This window comes from Danio aesculapii, chromosome 12, assembly GCF_903798145.1.
Source record: "Danio aesculapii chromosome 12, fDanAes4.1, whole genome shotgun sequence".
In the NCBI taxonomy this organism is placed as follows: Eukaryota; Metazoa; Chordata; class Actinopteri; order Cypriniformes; family Danionidae; genus Danio; species Danio aesculapii.
This window is the reverse complement of record NC_079446.1, coordinates 28171652-28193639: the sequence shown is the minus strand read 5'-3', so window position 1 is coordinate 28193639 and position 21988 is coordinate 28171652. Positions and strand designations below refer to the sequence as shown.

Here is a 21988-nt window from a genome sequence, read left to right as displayed (position 1 = left end):
ACATATATATATATATATATATATATATATATATATATATATATATATATATATATATATATATATATATATATATATATATATATGTGTGTGTGTGTGTGTGTGTGTGTGTTATTTCCTGTGCAGCCGTTAATACCTGGTCTTTCTGGTAAACTTCTACTTAAAGTGTAGCTCATTTATTTTAGGAATGTCCTTTTGTTCAATCTTTTTGGATTAAAGTGCTGTTTTGAAAATGCCTTCATTATCCAAAATAAGCTTAATCATTGTTTAAGACTTAATCAAAACACCTTGTTTTGGGTTTTACATTAATATATATTGGAAAGTTTATATCTATAAATGTAAATAAATGTAAACCACTTTTTAGCATATTCAAGCAAGAAGTATTAGCCTGTTTAAACTTATCGCTATTGTGCTATTGTATTTAATAGGCCTGTTCGTTTTTATGTTTATATTACGTTTATAAGCTTTATACGTTTATATGTTTATAAGCACGCCAGCACTCACAAAACCCGCCCTTCAGCGCGCCACTAGGCGGATGAGATCGAGACTCTGTGGGGTAAAGGCAAAGAGGAAATGCCATCGCCTCAGTGCTCAAATTTCCCTACGTATTTAACGTTGCCGCTTCCATGTAGCCCTCCATTTGTATTATGCGGTCAAAGCACGACACGTGAAAGAACAAGCTTATACATTAGCTGTTCCTTCACCGGTTGAAGCCTAAAACTGCTCCCACCCGAAGTGTCTCCTCCTCCTGCCGCTGATATGACAGTCTTCACAGCCTCCAAAACACAGAGACGCGAATCTGGCGTGGATGCCTGATATCATATGCGCTGAAAAGATGCCTGCGCTGCTTCTTCCATGAGGTCTGTTCAAGCTTTTGACTTCATCGTGTCTGAACATGGGAATACTTACACTGTGCTCGGAAAGGATGATGTGTTGACATTGGCTGCCGAGATCCCGGTGATGTGGCCAGTTTCAGGTACTTTCAATGATACTGTTTTCTTATGGGAAGAAGCTGTAGTGCGTCAAATGTTTTAAGTTTCTACGTTGTTGTTGTTTTAAAAGATGTGGTCGCAATTTATGTTGGGGGGTAGCATCACATGTACGCATCGGTTTTCCTCGTATTTTCTTTGTTGTTGACTCCTTCCTGAACTGTACGAATGTCATTGTGATGTCATCATTTTTGGCTGTCACTGAACACAAACGCCAGACAAAAGAGGAGAAGCGTGTACACATGTCGTTGGAGCAGAATATTTTCATTATTATGATTATTTATTAATATTGTCATACAGTTCTTATAGTTTCATAGAGTTTCATGCTTGGTTAGGCCAGTAGGTGGCGACACATGCTATATGAGTCCCTTACAAAAATTAAACGTTTGTTGTTGTAGTAAAAATTATAGTAGTCTAACAATGTTTATTTTTTGTTCTGGATACCAGTTTACTACAATTACCATGGTTAAACAATGGTTAGTGTAGCAGTACTACAAATAAAATGTAGTTGGTTTATTTGTAGTAAGTCAGTTTTCTTTATCGGTCCGACAAATTTTAATTAGATGAACATTATTTAGTTTTATGCCTTACCCAGAATATATAAAAACATTTAGATCATTTACTTTAATCATTACTATTGGAATGTGAAGAGACTTTCAACCAGCACAACACATTTTTTTCTGAAGACAATCACCTACTACACCTTTAAGATTACATTCACACAAAACACGACTGAAATGGATTTGATAATGGTGTTAATGTACTGTCTTAACATACATTTGAACGTTTAAATGAACATTAAAGTAGTCTTAAACTACTTTAATGTTCATTTAAACGTTCAAATGTATTTTCAAATGTATCACTTTTACAGCAAAGAAAAGTATACAAGCAAAACAAGTGAACACTCGTGAACTCAGATGATGAATAAAATCTTATGAAGCAAAAAGATTTTCAAGCACTAGTACCATAGCCTCGGAAAAGAATTGGTGCTGAGCATGTTCACTTGTACACACACATCTTTATACATAGTCAGTCTTCCGATTTGATATAGCACACATGAATAGAATCTCACTACATAGGTTGCAGCATCCAGTATGAGTACATGCACATTGAAAAACAATATGAACAATATCAATAAATAATGCAACACACACTACAACACAAACAGAAAAACAAAACAAACGGGTCTCCACACATGCTCTTGCACGTGTCATTGTGTGACAGGAAACTTGACTTTCACAGTGTCGTAAACATCCTCAGGACCATTTGCAGATGCTGGGGTAATATACAAATAATCTTTTGTCATAGTTGAGTATAAAAAAGGTTTTAATTTATATTGTTTCTTGCACAGACCGATTGTTTCACCTCAATGAATCGGCAGAAGCCACAAAAATGGATTTTGTTTGTATATGTTGTTTTTGAGTCCCAATTGCTGTCGACTTATACACTCTTGGAAATAAAGGTACAAGAGCTGTCACTGGGGTGGTACCTTTTCAGAAGATTCACATTTGTACTTAAAGGGTCCATATTGGTACCTCAAAAGCATATATTTGTACCTAAACATTTTAAGAGGTACATCTTTGTACTTTTTAGGTACTAATATGTACCCTTGAGGTATTAATAGGAACCCTTTAGGTACAAAAGTGTAGCTTTTAAAAAGGTACCACCCCAGTGACAGCTCTCGTTCCTTTATTTCTGAGAGTGTACTTTATGAATCACCACAGTTTCAACTATATATAAAAAAGGTCAACTACATCTTGGATGGCCTGAGGATGCAAAAAGCATAAACTATTGCTTTAAAATGTATTCAAAAACACATATTCGTTCACAAAAAAACCTTACAAACACATATTCATTCACAAAAGAATTTCAAAACCCATTCATTCACAAAAAACCCCTCAAAAACATATATTTATTCACAAAAAAAACCCCAAAACACATTTTCATTCACAAAAAAAAACAAAACAAAACACATTAAATCACAAAAGAAACCCCAAAACACATATTCATTCACAAAAAAAAACTAAAAACACATTAATTCACAAAAGAAACACCAAAACACACATTAATTCACAAAAGAAACCCCAAAACACATATTAATTTACAAAAGAAACACCAAAACACATATTAATTTACAAAAGAAACACCAAAACACATATTAATACACAAAAGAAACCCCAAAACACATATTAATTTACAAAAGAAACACAAAAACACATATTAATACACAAAAGAAACCCCAAAACACATATTAATTTACAAAAGAAACACCAAAACACATATTAATACACAAAAGAAACCCCAAAACACATATTAATTTACAAAAGAAACACCAAAACACACATTAATTCACAAAAGAAACACCAAAACACATATTAATTTACAAAAGAAACACCAAAACACATATTAATTTACAAAAGAAACACCAAAACACACCTTAATTCACAAAAGAAACCCCAAAACACATATTAATTCACAACAGAAACCCAAAAACACATATTTATTCACCAAAAAAACCCCAAAAACACATATTTATTCACCAAAAACCCTAAAAAAAAACATATTTATTCACAAAAGAAACCCAAAAACAGATATTCATTCACCAAAAACCCTCAAAAACACATATTCATTCACAAAAAAATCCAAAAAACACATATTCATTCACCAAAAAAAATCCAAAAACACATATTCATTCACAAAAAACACTCAAAAACACATATTCATTCACGAAAATCCCTCAAAAACATATTCATTCACAAAAAACCATCAAAAACACATATTCATTCACAAAAGAACCCAAAAACACACATTCATTCACAAAAAACACACAAAAACACACATTCATTCACAAAAAACACACAAAAACACACATTCATTCACAAAAAACACACAAAAACACACATTCATTCACAAATAGACCTCAACACATATTCAATCTCAAAAGAAACCCAAAAACACATATTAATTCACAAATAAACCTCAAAAACACATATTCGTTCACGAAAAAACCTCAAAAAAAAACATATTCATTCACAAAAGAAACCCCCAAAAACACATTCATTCACAAAAAAACTTCTACTTCAACTATTTCCACTTTTGATATTGATGTACCGAACAGTGCGCTGCAGGATTTATGTAAATGTGTATTTGTTTACTACTTAATTATAGCTTAGACCAAACAATCTTAAAAATCTCAGAAAGATTGTTATGGCCAATCCCACCCTTCCCCCTTGTCAACTTGAACGTGAAAAGCAAACAGAGAGGAGTTAACAAGCTCATGCTAGGACTTATTTTTGCAGTTCCAATGTTTTGCATACCTTTTTTTCACTTTTTTTATAATAACATCACTCTTTTTTCCTCTTTGTATAGGAGTACATGATATATAGATGATATAGAATATGCCGGAATGTTTTTCCTAACTCATCTGCTTTTGAGAGCTCAAAACCCCCTGGATCGAGTACAACATCACGGGGCACAGTGATTTGGTTACCATCAGACAGCAATATATGGCACCTCAGCAACCTTCCAGCATGGAGGAGCAGTCCAGGGAGCTGTGTGAACCTGAATCTGAGGAGCTAGAGAAACAAGGACCAGGACCCCCTTCTAATGCAAACTCTCCCGATAGCTATGATGCTCCAGATGGAGGCTGGGGATGGGTGGTTCTGCTGGCCACCATCATTGTCTTAGCTCTGACTCTGGCCTTTCCCTCCTGCATCATCATCTTCTATTTGGACCTGCAGAAAGAATTTGAGGCCACTAACAGTCAGACATCTTGGGTGCCGTCAATAATGACAGCTGTTCTGCACGCTGGAGGTGAGGAAATAGTAAATAAATGTTACAAATTTTGTGATTAAAAAAAAAACAGAGACAGGAAATAAGAGATCATTTGTGTGTAACTGTTCATCCAAGCCCAAGAAGAAGTGAAAAAGATATAATTTGCATAGCTGTTGTGATAGAATTGAGGTCTTTTTTTAATCTTAGTTTGTATGAACAGTTTCAGTGTCACTTGAATGTTTCAGCTTTTAACATTTAATGCAGATGATGGTTCAGTTTTGCAAACAGTCCATAGACCACATGCATTCCAAACTGTGAGGTGTCATGCAAGATCCCAGATCTACTATCCTTTATACTATTTTTATTCTTTTTTTGTCAGGTTTAATTGAATATTATTTTAATTTCTTTGTTAGTGTTTATGAAAATTGTTAGCAATTTCTGAGTAATTTCAAAGCCATTTTTGCAACATTCTAAAAACGTAGCCCTGTATACGTTTCTGGAGATCGCGAATTATGTAGCCAGAGGTATGTATGGCTGCATTTCGTCTTTAAAATGAACGCTAGGGGGCGGTATGACACCGTTACTTTTCGTGCTTAACAGCTGACCGCTTACCTCCATATGGATTGCTTTACCGCTGTTACCAGTTTGTCCAGTTACATCCGCTGACTTGAGACGCAGAGAGAAATTGACCACGACGACAGAGTTTGAGTCCGACGAAGAACGGTTCCAGAGAGCAGGTAGAACAAAAACAGAAGCCAAAAAATAAAATAAACAAGTAAACAACAGGGTTGAGAGTAGGGTAAAATCTGAAAACGTGGTAAAAATCAGGCGAGGGCCTTTTCCGGGATTGCTTTTTAAAACTGTCGGTTAGGTTTAGGAAAGTGGGTGGGCGGGTCAATCTGTGCTTTTACAAACACTATTGGTTGGGTTTAGGGAAGCAGGAAGGTGGGTCAGTCGATTGGTCAGTTAGTCAGTGATTCAGTCAGTCAACAGCGGCTTCTGCTGGATTTATGCGAGAACAACAGGTACGAGAGAAGTTTGAGATCTGAAAAAGCATACTCGGTGGCCTCTGAGGGATTCGTGAAAGCAAAAACTGCAGAAAAAACATGCCTCCTGGGATGTATTTGACGATCTCCAGAAATGTATATAGCTGTACATTTTCAAAATGAGCCTGGGTTGCGTTTTTTCATTGTATAGGACCGAGTTTGTTCAGTGTTCAGATCTTTATATAGCACAAACTAAACTGCCAAAATTATGTTAACCAAAAAAGGCTTCCCAAACACTGTCCATTTTTCAATGTTTAGACAAACAAGTCTCACTTCTGTATATTTAAATTGTAAAATATATAGTTAATGTTGCATATAGTCAGTTTGCTCTGTCTGTTTCAGAGTAAAGGTTCAAAGTCTGCTACTTCTTACTAACTCTATCTTTGCATACATCGAATATCATTTTAAACACAACACACTGTTCACTTTGTTTACATTAACATTTGCATCATTTCCAAGTTTACAGCATTCATCAACATTTCTCCAGAATGACAACTGATGTTATTTAAGATGTAAAAATTGTTCAACATAATGTAAGCATGACACATGTATTAGAAGTAGAGTTTTTATTTCATTGTATCTGGGTGCCACAGCAGGACTAACATTAGACATTTGAAAATGAAATGATATGTTTTATCAAAAAACAAAAAAAATACTGTATATGGTATCAAAAGTTCCATTAACTCCTGATTATATATTTAAAAATGTAAAAATAAAGCAATATATTTTAAGTGAAGTGCTCACCTCATGTCATCCGACCATTAATCAACATTACAGAATGGGGCATTAAATAAATAAAATGCTAACGGGCGTCAACCTAAATATTGTCTAAGGGGTTTGGATCACAAGATGTTTTGGAATCCCTGTGTGAGTCATTAAAGCACAGAGCACGGTTCTGAAGCTGCAGACATACATAAGTGAATGTCTGGAGTTGTGTCTGGAAATAAATTGGGTCACACTTGATTGAAATTTAACCTGTGGCAATTCCAATTCACAGATGTGTAACTTTTTTAAAATCTAAAATGTAAGTATAAGTATACCATTGACTTTCCACGAAAAAAAGTCCAAAAATATTTAAATATGCAAATTTGATTGCAGTCAAAATGTGACTATAATTACTTATGAAAGCAATAAACCCCCCTACATGTGTTTTTGGTTTTATATTTATAAGATATGACATAGCTAAAAATAGCATAAAAGCAAAAATTATTATTTCCATAACATTAGCATGGGTGTTAAGGCAAAAGTAATTTTGTACAATGTAAATTACAAGTAAAAACCTTTTTCTTTTTTACATTTTTTCTCAGTTTTAAACAAACCTGGAGCAGAACATCTAAATGTCTCAAAGCAACACTAAAGTGTTTTGTTCATTACTAAATCTGGTTTAGAATCAAATAATTTCATTATTCATTATCATTGTCACAGTCTCTTTTTTCTGTATCAGTAATTTGTTTATAACAAATAATTTGAATGAATAATTCGAAGAATCACCATTGAAGACAGCGATTTGTTGCCTCCTACGGTTGTTTTAGTGTCATTTTTATTTATCCATGACATACCTGAACCAGTCAAGAATTCACCCACACAAAAATGTACACAACAAAAAAAAACTTAATCATTATTAGTGGAAAGAAATATAGAAGATACATTTTTTTTATCATTATTGCACAAACAAGCGTAAACAAACAAACACGGCAAGACAAGGCAAAGGAAACGTGTAATGCTCAGAGTACAGTTTAACAAGACTCAGCCATGAGTGTGTCAAAGTGAGCCATATATGTGTGTGTAATCAGTCCTTGAGCAGCATCAGCTGTGTGAGGGTAATCAATGGAGACTCTGAGCAGGTGTGTGTGTGTGTTGCATGACAGGACTTGTAGTCCATGCAAATGTGAATGTTCTCCAGCAGTCTATGAAGGTTAAATCGCTGGTGATCGTGACAAGTAGTAAAGTTGATATTTTTTATAGTGAATCAAATTCCACTGATTTGTTAATTAATAATTTTTAATACAGTAATTACATTCATTTATTATTATACTCATCTTAATCAGTTAATTGGACTGAATGCACAAAAAAAAAAGTTAAAAATTGTTGCTTATTGTGTAAAGACGACTGTATGTGCTTGCTTTGTCAAACAGTTTACTTTATATCTGATTTAGGTTCTTAACCAATATATCTCCAACAGAGATGGTAATTAAAAGTGTTTTGTTTTTCACTGTTGTATTTTCACTGTAAATTTTTTGTAGTCGTAGTAGCAGTCATAATTATAATAATCAGAATATAAAAAACAGGAACAGCCTGATACAATATTTATTACACCCTCTTAAACTGCCACAGCTACTTGAGATATTTGTGTTGAGCATATTTGAACAAGGTCTTTTATTGTTATATGGTGGCTGGTTGATGGCAGTTAGTTGTAGGATTAGAAAATCTGACTTTTCCCATGTTTAAAAGACACACTCCACTTTTTTTGGAGAAAACTGGGTCACACTTTATTTTGATGGTCCGTTTGTTGAATTTAAGTTACATTGCGTCTACATACCAACTAATTCTCATTAGATTATAAGTAGACTATTAGGTTGGGGTTACGGTTGGGGTTAGGGTTAGTATTTGTACTTGCAAGTACTTGCAAAGTTTCTTATAGTTAAATGTCTGTTGAAGGAGCAGTATCAACAGATATTAAGCAGACAGTCTACTAATACTCAAATGGACCATCAAAATAAAGTGTTACCAAAAAACTGGCTTATTTTACAAGTCCATTAGAGTTATACAGTAGAGTTTGATTACTTTTTAATCCATTCAGTCGATCTCCAAGCCTGGCAGGAGCATTTTAGCTTAGCTTAGCATAGATCATTGAATCTGATTAGACCATTAGCATCTCACTCAAAAAATGACCAAAGAGCTTTAATAATTATCCTATTAAGGCTTAACTCTTCTGTGACTACATCATGTACTAAGACCGACAGGAATTAAAAAAGGGTTTATTTCTTAAGTCGACATGGCTAGAACCTTTAATCTCATTCTGGTGTAATAAACAACAAACTGCAAACATTGCAGTTCATTGTTTATTGGCAAACACATAAGAGAAGAAACTTTCTAGATGAATCTACTCCACAGCAACTGCATAAATTTATACAGTAACCTTTTTAAAAACATTGAACATGTAAATATGTGTTTTCTCTATTATTGTTTCACTGTGGTTTGATGTTTCTGAAGTGTCAGAATAGGATGTAAAGGCTGTGGCCTTTTCTGAAAATCAGCAGCTAATTTGCATTTAAAGGAACACACACAGACACACACATACAAAACAGCGTGTTTTTGCTTAGAACCAAATTGGGACAAATATGACCAGCTATAATAAATTACTTACTGTACATCGTATGAAAAGGACCAGCATTTGTCCCCTTTGAACCTTATATTAATCTTTGCATGTCTCTTTCAGGTCCTCTGTGCAGTGTGCTGGTGGATCGCTTTGGCTGTCGAGCGACAGTGATGTTTGGAGGAGTACTGAGTGGTTTCGGGATGGCGGTCAGCTCATTCTCTCATTCCATAGTTGACTTATACATCACAGCCGGGGTCATCACAGGTCAGTGCGTCCCCAGAGGAAGTGATTATCACATCCGGTTTGATTTGCAGACAGCAGAGCAGAACAACAGCAGAGATTGCATAAACATTGTGGTGATTATGTAAGGGGTTATCGCTAAGCATTTTACCAGCTGATATGACTTGAATAGCAGAATATGAATACACATATCTTGTGCAACAGCACATGAATCCTGGTGTGTGTAATATCAGCAGCTTTATAAACATCACAACTTGATCCCTTATAGAAAAGTTGTTGATGTTAAAAATGCGTGTACTGTATCAACAAATAAACTTGCATTCAGTAAAATTAATAACTGTATTATATATATTATGTATATTTAATTATATTACTTATATTTACTGTAAGTTATAATTATTTATGATATATATATATATATATATATATATATATATATATATATATATATATATATATATATATATATATATATATGAATAAGTGAATAATACATGGTATTATTATATTTGTTTATAATAATAATTGTAATTAATTAATTAATTATAATAATAAGAATAATACTTTGGTGTATTGTCTAATAATTAATCATCACATCAATTTATGAATGATTTACTACTACTTTTAATAAATAATATTTATATATTCGGCTTAGTCCCTTTAATAATCTGGGGTCGCCACAGTGGAATGAACTGCCAACTTATCCAGCACATTTTTTACGCAGCGGATGCCCTTCAAGCCGCAGCTCAACACTGGAAAACACCCATATACTCTTGCACACACTCACATACACTACGGCCAGTTTAGCTTATTCAATCCACCTATATCGCATGAGAAACCGGAGCACCCAGAGGAAATCCATGCGAACACGGGGAGAACAAGTAAACTCCACACAGAAATGCCAACTGACCCAGCTGGGGCTCGAACCAGCAACCTTCTTGCTGTGAGGCGATTGTGCTACCCACTGCACCATCGTGCTACATATTTAATATTATTAATAATAATAATAATAATAATAATTTATTAAATAATGTTATAGCTAAGATAGTCATGTGATGCAGGTAAGAAATACATTAGCATTTATTATAATAGAGCATTCATTAGAGTATTCAATAAAAACTAATTATTAAATATTATTAACAGTTATAAGTGTTCATATCATCTAAAAAAATTATTTCCCAATGTTATTTAAATATATCTATTTTTGAAAGTTACAGCTTTGATCTGTTTATCATTCACTGGTTGATTATTATTTATTAAACTGATAATTATTGCTTCATTGCTATTTTGAAGAATGCTGAAAACCTGTAATTATTGACTTCAATAGTACACTCAAAAATATATTTTTTTGCTCATTTAAACTACTTGTTTAAAATGAGCTGAAACAACACAATTCTTGAGATTTCATTGGGACAACTCAATTTCTTTATGTTCAATTCACATAAATTTGTTAAAAGTGTTACGTTAACTTAATCAATTTGTGTTGGGACAACATGAATGAATTGTGTGGAACCCTGCATTTTTTACAGTGTAAGAAACACAAATAAGTCAATGGTTACAGGTTTCAACATTTTTCAAAATATATTCTTTTGTGTTCAACAAAATACAATGAAGGTTTGGAACTCATAAAGGTTTGGAACCACTTAAAGGGCACCTATGATGAAAATCAACTTTTGTAAGCTGTTTGGACAGAACTGTATTATTTATAGTATTATTTTTTTTCATTGTATTTATAGTGTGTCCACTGTCATATTTGAGTGATATAAACTCAACAAGTCTTTTTTTTTTTTTTACATTTCCTGATGCTAAAATAGGACCAAAATCTCAGTGGTTTTGAGGCCCACCGCAATGTGATATAGGAGTGCAATTTTCCCTGCCCACCGAATTGATTGGCGCCATGTTTCTATAATAACATGTACACACGTCCACAGAACTTTTTTATGCAAATAAACTGGGATTAAAATATTTGTTCCAACTCTCTGTGATTTTTGTAAAAGTTTTATACGTTTAAAACGATTTTAAAACAGAGCATGCTTGTAATAAAGACAGTAAAATCACTATCTAATTCTTAACCGCTATAATCACCACAGCCGCATGGTGTCAGTAAACGCAAATAATGTGTGTGTGTGTGTGTGTGTGTACTGCAAACAGCATTTGTGTGAGACTCATCATTTCAGAAAGGCTTAAATAAACTTCACCACAAATACGTGAAATAAAATTGGTATTTTTGACTAATGAGCTGTATTTCAGCTTTATCCGTGTCTGTCTCTGTCACTGACTGCTGTTTATCTGACGAACGCAACATGAGAAGCAGACACGCACGTGGGAACAGTGGGCGGGGAGAAGCAGCTCATTTGAATTTAAAGCCACAGGCTACAAAAACAGCTACACTGTATTCAGACACTAAAATTAGCATATTCTGGAGGCTATAATAAATAATCTGATGGGTATTTTGAGCTGAAACTTTACAGACACATTCTGGAGACACCAAAGGCTTATCTTACATCTTGTAAAAGGGGTAAAATAGGTGCCATTTAATGGGAGAGTAAATAGTGAGTTAATTTTTTGTCATTTTTGTGTGAACTATCCCCCAAAACTCATAGGTTTGAAACAAGTGAATGGTAAATAAATGATTATAGCATTTTCATTTTTGGGTGAACTATCCCTTAATAGAAATACAGTTATAGATACAAATAGAGATATGGATGTGATCGTTGGTATGTTGACTGTAAGCTAACAAATACAAGGAACTTTAGTCTGTGTTTTTACAGTTTTGAATCAATCTAAATCCCCCTCTATTTGCTTCACAGGTCTGGGTTTCTGCTTCAGTTTTCAGCCCGCTGTCACCATTCTCGGCCACTACTTTGTGCGCCGTCGTCCTTTTGCCAACGCGATGTCCTCCACGGGCACTGCTCTGGGTCTCTCCACATTGCCTTTTTTATGTGATTTTCTGAAGAGTGAGCTTGGCTGGAGAGGAAGCTTTCTGGTCCTCGGCGCTGTGCTGCTAAACTGTTGTGTTTGCGGAGCCGTCATGAGACCAATCAGACCTCGCAAGCCCAGAAAGACCATTGCGATCAACAACAGCCCCAAAACCTCAGACAAAAAGGGATGCATGCTGGGCATCTGTCAAAGTTTAGCGTCATCCCTCAGACAACAAATGGCCTTTGACCTTTTCTGTAGTAACACAAGATTTCGGGTGTTTTCATTGGGCATCACTTGGATGATGCTGGGATTTGTGGTGCCACTGATTTACCTCGTCCCGTATGCATCGGCTGATGATATGGAGCCAAGCCGGGCTGCCTTGCTCCTCTCCATCCTGGGATTTGTTAACATCTTTGTTCGGCCTCCTGTCGGAGTCCTCTTCAGCCTTCCCTGGTTTAAGGGTCGTCACATTTACGTTTTCTCAGCCGCGCTCCTAATAAACGGACTCAGTAATAGCATTTGCTGCATTTCTGCAAGTTTTCCTGTGCTGTTAGTTTACGTGTTGACCTACGGACTGTCAATGAGCGTGGTTGGCTCACTGATGTTCACCGTTTTGATGGACACTGTGGAAATGAGTCGATTTCCTTCTGCTCTTGGCCTGCTGTCTATCATGGAGAGCGTCACACTGCTGATTGGACCTCCACTTGCAGGTAACTTGAAAACCTTGTGTTTTAAATTGTATAAGGTAGGCACAATACACAATGTCTCTGACATTAAATGTAGTGGAAATCAAAAGTGAGAGAACACATGATTTTAATAATAATAATAATAATAATAATCGTTGAGTAATCTTAATGGTTCAAAATTTGAAAGAGTTTAAGTTTTTCACTATGCTATGCCTTTGTGTTTTACAAAATAACTATGGAATTTCTGTGGAAAACAGAATGACTTGGGAAGAGAACGGCAACGATTGCAGCTCAAAAAGAAAAATTACAGCTAAAATTTGGAATGAGGAAGAGAACAGCAATAATTGTAGCGCAAAAAGAAAAATTACAGCTAAAATTTTGGATGGTTACAGCAGTCATAAATGAGTAGGAACTATAGTGGCCGTGGATTTCAATGACTTCAGCACATTTGATGCTACAGGACATCACTTGTCTTGTTCACAATTCACTAAATGTATGGGGTTTCTTAGTCAAAACCAAGGATTTTCCAGCTATTACAGGTTTAGTTCGGGACTCTGGTCTGGCCATTTCATTATTTCAATGTTTTCAGTTTCAGAGAACTGATTTACCTGTTTCGCTGTGTGACAAAGTAAAATTTTCTACATGAAAATTTCTGGCTGATTGGGCGATAAATCAGGGAAGGAACTGCATGTTGAACTCATATATTTCTGGTGCAGAAGAATCCCCAACCATGGCATTTCACCTCCACCTTTTACGGACTTTTTACATGCTGTGGTTTCAATCTTCACACTTTATGAGAATAAACGTAATTTCCAATCAGACAAAAATAAATTAAACTTACTTCATTGCTGAAGTGAGGATCAATCAATCAAAATGCAAAAATTCTAAAAAATGCAATATTCTACAAATCACTTTAAAATCAATGAAATTATATGAATTTTAAATCATTTCTCTTGCTATGGCTGAAAGGATCATACCTTTGGCCTTCATTTTGGACAACCTGTTGTCGAAGGGTTTCATTCACATTTGAACGGCTCCATGTGTTGCACAGTCAGAGAAAACTGGAAAATGAGGCTGCCAGTTAAACAGGGTTTGTCAGATAACTGAGGAATTTACCACCAGGTGCAGATTAACACTAGTAACTGAGAGGTAGCTGTTCTCTAATTTTTATCAGAATTCTCTTCAAATTTCTCATTAAAGATTTTATACTGTACTTCAAAAAATATGTAACCCATGAAACATGCTTAAAAACGGCTTTTTTACTCCTTTCGGCATAACTTCAAAAGGATCAAGTTGTGACCTCGAAATGTAGAAAATTGTAGGTCGTTCTCTAATGCTCCACCAAATGGCTCAGAAGACTGCTCTGACAGATCTTTGGGTGTCTAAATGCAGTCTTGCTGGTATTTCAACATTTGTTCCTGCCCTATACTTGAGTCAAGTATTATCAATAGAGAGTAAGAGCATGTCTTTCATTTAGTTGGATTTCATTTGCAGTGGATTCAAAGAGCCACAAAAGACTACAACGCTTAATGAGTTGTTTTTAAAATATACTAGCCAGAAGGGATTAAAACTTTGACAGCTGAAATCGGAAGCTGGTTTGAGGGTGAAAAATGTGGGGGAAAATTTCACAATGTTATCTTACCAGTTCTGATTCTAGCTCAAATTCAGAACATTAGTGTTGCTTTACGGCTTTTAGAGCAGGAAGCTGTTGCTTCACATATCATTTCTGTTGTCTTCTTATATATACACAAGTGTTGGACAATGAAACAGTACAGGGCCTCCTTTTGTGGCCAACACAGCAATAGTTCATATTTGGAATGACAGATACAAGTCCTGTGGCCTGAGGGATCTTGAGTCATTCTTCTTGCAGAATAGTGGCCAGGTCACTTTGTGATGCTGGTGGAGAAAAACGTTTCCTGACTTGCTCCACCAAAAAAACTCCAAAGTGGCTCAATAATATTTAGATCTGGTGACTGTGCAGGCCATGTAAGATGTTCAAGTTCACTTTCATGTTCATCAAACCCCTCTGTCACCAGTCTTGCTGTGTGTATTGGTGCATTATCATCTTGATACATAACACTGCCTTCAAGATACAATGTTGAGGGTGCACATGGTCCTCCTGAATGGTTCGGTAGTCCTTAGCGGTGACACACTCATCTAGCACAAGTATTGGGCTTAGGGAATCTCATAATATTTCAGCCCAAACACCATGACTGATCCACTGCCATGTTTCACTTTGGGCATGCAGCAGTCTGGGTGGTATGCTTATTTGGGGCTTCTCCACACTGTAACTCTCTCGAATGTGAGAAAGACAGTGAAGGTGGACTCATTTATGAACAATATATTTCATGTTGTCCACAGTCAAGTTGTTCTAATCGTTTAAGAACTTTTTTCTTCTGTTAAACAACAAAGAAGCTATTCTGAAGAATGTTGGAAAAAACGCCTTTGAAATGCATAGCATGATTCAGAAATAGTCTATGGAAGTCAATGGCTGTTTTTATCCCCCAACATTCTTCAGTATATCTTCCTTTGTGTTCAACAGAAGAAAGAAACTCAAACAGATTTGGAAAAAGTGGAGGGTGAGTTAATGATAACGAACATTTTGACACGAACAAACCTTTTAAATACGCAGGAGAATAATAATGAGCTAAATGTAAGAGAGGTGAAGCAGTTTAGTGGTTAATGGTGGTGGGAAACAAAACATAGGAACATAAAACAGAGCTGACATGTTATAAACTTTACCCTGAAGTTCTGATACACATGACATATTAACTTCCTAAAAAACTCTTCTTATCGCATCTTCAAATCTGTCTTATTTATATCAGGAAATGAATGTTCTTTCCTGTCACGTCGCAGTACAATTCATTAGTCATTAACAAATTCATTCAAAGAAATTCCCAAACAGAAAAGACATGACAGATACAGAGTGAAATATTATAACTGTGATTGTGTTGATTGTGAAAGAGGTGTGTGCCTGTTTTTGTGCTGAAGCAAAGGAATGTCTCCTCCATTGTAAAGGCACTAATCTGGATTTACGTGTTGCTGGTGGGAGCGAAGGCGGTTCTCAGTCTGGTCAAACTGACCGGCTCTTTCTCACACTCAGATGTACATTGTTGAGCCAAGTACAGATTAGTATACTCGTTTATGACTTGGCACACATTCTTATATTAGAAAATCCTTGCACAGTCAAGATTGACTCATGTTTTAGTGGTTATTTTGAAAATAATGATGACAGAGCACTTTCTTTATTTAATGTTATATTCTAAATATAGTTATATCTTATATTATAGTAAACCGCTGGTTGCAAATACAGTAATATTGTGTCACACTATTCTTCAGAAATTATTTGAATATGCTGTTGTTTTGCTCAAAAAAATATAAAATTTTTATCATTAGTGTTATAAAAATATTATTATTGCAAACCATAAAACAATGGTTTAAAGAAATTAATACTTTAATTCACCATCGATACACCATATTAGCTAAAATTGAAAGATGTATATATGATGTTATGAAACTACAATGTTTTTGTTTAATTCAATTCTCTATTCCTAAAGGAATGTTGAATTAAAAAATTAAATAAAATCATGTTTTCCGCACCAATACTTAAGAACCACTGCATTTTAACACTTATGAAGAGCTAAACACCCGTAATAAATGTCAACAAGATCAGGATATTTATAATATATATTATATATAATATATTAAATATAAAATAATTATAATTAATTTCCAAAGGATCATGTGATACAGAACCCTGATGTAATGCTTAATAAAAATTCATATTATGTCACACAAATAAATAACATTTAAACATGTATTAAATCAGAAATCGAATATTGTTAAAAGTTTGTCAACTTGATAATAATTTAAAACAATGAACTTGCATTAGGGCTGGGCGATATGGCAAAAATAAAATCTCAATAATTGATTTCCATATTGAATGATAGCGATATATGTTTCAGTAGTTGTTAATGCTTACAGATTCAAAGTGCCCCCAACAATGACTGAAGCCACAAAAAATTAGAGGGTGGCCGAAAATTTGGTGCATCTCTAATATCAACACATTTCTAGATTCCCATTGTTGCACATTTCTGCTGTGTGATTGGCTCTTAGATCAATATAGAGTAAAAAAGTCCAGAGCTTATCATTGTTATTGACATAAATATTATCACGTTTCAATATAATATCGTTTATCGGCCCAGCCCTAACTTACACTTAATAATTATTTTGCTGCTTGTTCAAACTATATATTTAAAATGAGCTGAAACAACACAATTCTTAGGATTTTTGCGGGACAACTTAATTGTTTTATGTTCAATCCACTTAAAGAGCCCCTACTATGCATTATAAAAGGTCATATTTTGGTTTTTGGGGGTCTCCAACAACAGGCTGATATGCATGCAAGGTCAAAAAAAACACTTTCATTGTCTTATAATATGCATCTATTTCTACCAAATTATCCCAAGGACTCCTATATGAATCGTTCAGTGATTAATTTGTTCCTAAACCCCTCCTTAGCGCAATGCTAATCTGCGATGATTGGTCCGATGACCCAGTCTGTTGGGATTGGTCGACTGCGTTCAGCGCAAGACAGAGAGAAATGCCCAGCATGGCTTATCAACAAGTAGTCAGAGTGCAGGGTGGATGTGTGAGTCTAATGCAGGAGTGCAATAAAGCAAAGCAGTTTAACACCAGCATAGTGCTCTGTTCTTCAATAAAGTAGCAAAAGCTGAACTATTTTAAAACTTGACCGCCGCACATTTGTAAGAACAGCTGATGGTGGCCATAGCAATGACAAATGGCAATGGATAGTGAGCTCACAAACGCATTTAAATCCGCAAACAAAGCGGCACGCGTCATGTTTTTAACATGGTTTTAGACACGATATGAGAGTATAAAGTTAACCAGATACACTACAAGCGATTACAAGTAACAAAACACAATTAAATACATAATTTGCAAGCTAGAGAAAACACGGAGGCAACCATTTTAATCGCACTTAGTTGGGGTTTGCGCCAAATCTCCCAGGTTTGCGCGCAACAAATGAGCGGGGCTTAAGTTCCATATCAAAGTCATGCCGACACAGCTAAAGACTCGTTACAGCGGCTATTCATTCACCACCATGAGTCAACTCTTTTATAGATGAATTAGTAGATGAATTAGTAGTTTTAAACACTTTCAGATTTAAGCCTTAGCTGGATATTTCACTTCACTTAGAGCTGTGTTACACACTGCATGGAAGGTCATTTTCAAAAACCCATAATAGGGGCTCTTTAAATTTGTTAACTTAATTGATTTGTTCTGGAACAACATGAATGAATTGTGTGGAACCCTGCATTTTGTATTTTCTTTTCTTTTCTTTTTAAGCCAATATTTCTTCATTTATAATATACATTTTAGTAAATAATTTATATGTAGTGTAATATGTAAGAATGTATATGTAATTTATATGTAGTGCAGTGCAAAACCATTATGTTGTTTCACCAAAGTATATTCACAAAAGTGATTTCATGTACATAGAAAGCAAATTAAATGCAACTGAAGTGTCTACTTGAATGATTTAGGTTTGGGAAATGAAATGTCAAAATATGGGCACCCAAAATATTTCACCCATATTTTGACATTGCCCTGAGTTAACTGAATCAGTCAAGAACGGTGGTGTAAAGTAACAAATTACAATATTCAAATACAGTAATTAAGTAGTTTTTCTCAGAAATTGCAAATTTACTGAGTAGTTTTAGATATGTGTACTTTTACTTTCCGTTGAGTAAGTTTTTAGTGCAGTATCTGTACTTTTACTCCACTGCTTTCCTCCAACCTGCGCTCATTATTTTTTTCTTGTCTATGGGGATTAGAAATAAAGTCCTGTGATTCCTGTCCATCAAATCGCACATAGAAGGTAATCACATTATAATGAGCCATGGGCGACTTATAATTGCAAGCAAACTGTTTTGAAGCATTAAAAGTGTCAAAAAAGATGTCTAAATCTTTACACGCATTGACCCACAGCCTGTTTAGATGCATGTCACTGATGAGAAGATGACGGATGTTTACTGTATGATGACCGAAATGGCCTTAAACACCCAGCAGGCACAAGACGTCAACATGATGTCAGATTGACATTGTACCCCAACGTCGTGGGGACATTGCATTTTGTTTGGAAATAAAAATCGGGTTGACATCAGAACCCAATGTTAGGCCTACATCTTTGTCCAACGTCCAACCTAAAATCAACCAAATATCAACATCTAATGATGTTACAGCTTGACGTTGTTTGGACGTTATCACTATGATGTCTATTAGATGTTGGATTTTGGTTGCCATACCTGACGAATAAATGTCAGTATTTGACGTCAATATGACGTTGGTTTAAGATGTTTTGGATGTTGGATGCTCGACATTTTGGTCACTTTCAACTCAACCTAAAAATCAACCAAATATCAAAGTCATTTGTCGTCTTTATTAGACAACAACATTGTCCTAGACGTTGTCTACTTGAAGTTTGGTCACCTGACATCACAACCTAAATCTAACCTAATATTAATGTCTTATTACTGCTGGGAAATAACTAAATCCACTACAGAATGTACACAAAATTACATGTAAATGCATCAGCTTTTTTACAGCGTAATACTCACTACTCTTAAATACTTTTAAAAGGTCTACTTACTCATACTTTGAGTAATATTTACAACAGATACTTTTACTCGCACTATATTTTAGGCAAGTAATGGTACTTTTACTTGAGTATAATTTTTCTGTACTTTTTACACCACTGGTCAAGAAGACACACAGTTGCATTTAATTTTTTTTCTGTCTATATAAATCTATAAAATCTTCTTTAGAGAATTTAGACATGTCTAGCCTTGAACTAGATGCAAAAAAAACTGTTAATGTAACCATATCGGTTGTGTTACAGGATTTCTTGTGGACCGTACCCAACTGTACACATATGTGTTCATGGCCTGCACCATCATAGTGGTCTTATCAGCTCTGTTCCTCATGTTCACCTTTTACTGGCTGGACTCCCGTGATGCAGCTAAAAAAGATTCTCCAGCCAAACCTGCAATCAATATCTCAACAGACTGCCAATACAGCAGTGTGCCTACAGATGGAAACAAGACCAATAACCATCATCAGAAGCAGAAAACACCACCAGCGTATGAGACCTGGATCTTGGTTTATTTACAGTATGTCTTTTGTAATTGTGACCAAGGTCTAATCAGGTACATAAAATGTGCTGTTTAGAACTGTATCATTTCACTGAGTGTCAAACCCTGGTTGTTTATAGAGTGCGGATGTATTTTTTCCATTTATTTTTCCTATAGTGATTTAAAAATATATATATTTGTTAAAAGGTTTGAAGCCATAAAACAAACCAATCAGCTATTAGGTGAATCACAGCATTACAAATATCAAAATCACAATACAAATCTAAAGCAAAGAAGTATCTGAAAATCAGACAAAAATACAAGAATTAGTACTTGACGGCATTAATGAGAAAAAGAACTACAAACACAATTGTATCAAAAACAATGGAGAGCAAACTATTTATTCAACCCAGGCTAATTCTGGTTTTGCACCCCTATATACATTTCTGGAGAGAGCAAAATACATGCCAGGGGCTACATTTTTGCATTTTTTCTTTACGCAAATCTACCAGAGGCTGTTGTGTACGCGTTTTCAGATCTCAAACTTCTCTCGGGAGTGCCATTCACTTCTGCTGTTCTCACGTAAATCCACCAGAGGCCGCTGTCGACTGATTGACTGACCAAACCGAACGATCCCCCCCACCCTTCTCCTTCCCTAAACCCAACCGATAGTGTTTTCAAAAGCATTGATGACCTGCCCACCCCTTCCCTAAACCCCAGCTGACAGTGGTTTTTTAAAGCAACCCAGAAAAGAAAAGCCCTCAACTGATTTTTACCCACGTTTTCAGATTTTACCGCTTTCTCACCCTGTTATTTACTTGTTTATTTTAATTTTTTGGCTTCTTTTTTTGTCTCACCTGTTTTCTGGAACCGCTCTTTACCGGATTCAAACCCCGTTGTCGCAAGTCAACTCCACTCCTGCGTCTCAAGTCTGCCGACGTACTCGTCGAGCTACCGGAACAAACTGGTCACCAGCGGAAAAGCCGTCCAAGTGAAGGCAATTGGTCAGCTGGTAAGCGAGGAAAGGAACCAGCGTAATACCACCCCGTAGCGTTCGTTTTAAAGATGAATTGCACCCATACATACTGTAGCTCTGGTTACATAATTCACGATCTCCAGAAATGTATATAGGGCTAAGTTTTGTTGTATTTATCTTACAAATGATATATTTTAAGATTAGTGCAATAAATGCATATAAACATACACATTTCATGTATCTTGAAAGCGTGCAGTCAGAGACCAGCTTGATTAGGTCAATCAGGGAGATTCTATGAAGTGGGCGGAGCCAAAGATGCTGTGCTTATTGCGACTGATTGGTGGAATTTTCTGTACAGCATTATAGGTGATGTAGTTTTTTAGATTGAATTCTGCTATTACGGTTTAAAATAAGCAATCAACAACCTCACAACACACTGTAAAATTTCATTAGAAAGAAACCGATTGCCTTAAATATAGCAGAAACTAAAGAAACTTAAACTAAGCTTCCTTAGTTCCTTCAACTTAATGATTTTAATGTTCGGAACTCAAATAAATCCAATCCTAATGTTTACCTTCCTAGGTAAACATGTGGAAACTGATTTTTTAATTGTAAACTTAGAAAAAACCCAACTGTTCCAATACTGAATTTAAAAAACTGTATTATTGACAAATACACTGTGAAAATGTTTCCATATTTCGGGATTCACAGGTGTTTTCAATTTATTTATGGTTGTTAATTGCATTATGGGACCTTTATCTCTGCTCTGCCCACTTTTGATGTTGAAGATTCAACTCTACAGTTAAACAAAAATGACTTTTATTGACATTTTTGTAGTTAATATTCTAGTTATATTAATAATATAATGAATAAGAAAGACTA

General features: G+C 35.2%; 1 protein-coding gene across 1 annotated transcript; it reads left to right on the top strand.

The window, feature by feature from the left end:
• Positions 1-547: 547 nt before the first annotated feature.
• slc16a5a (solute carrier family 16 member 5a) lies at positions 548-20229 on the top strand. Its single transcript, XM_056469739.1, is given in 6 exon segments — positions 548-976; positions 4359-4802; positions 9249-9392; positions 12179-13000; positions 19899-20105; positions 20108-20229. Coding segments are annotated over 5 exon segments (1518 nt in total). The 5' UTR covers positions 548-976; positions 4359-4495; the 3' UTR covers positions 20146-20229.
• Positions 20230-21988: the final 1759 nt, after the last annotated feature.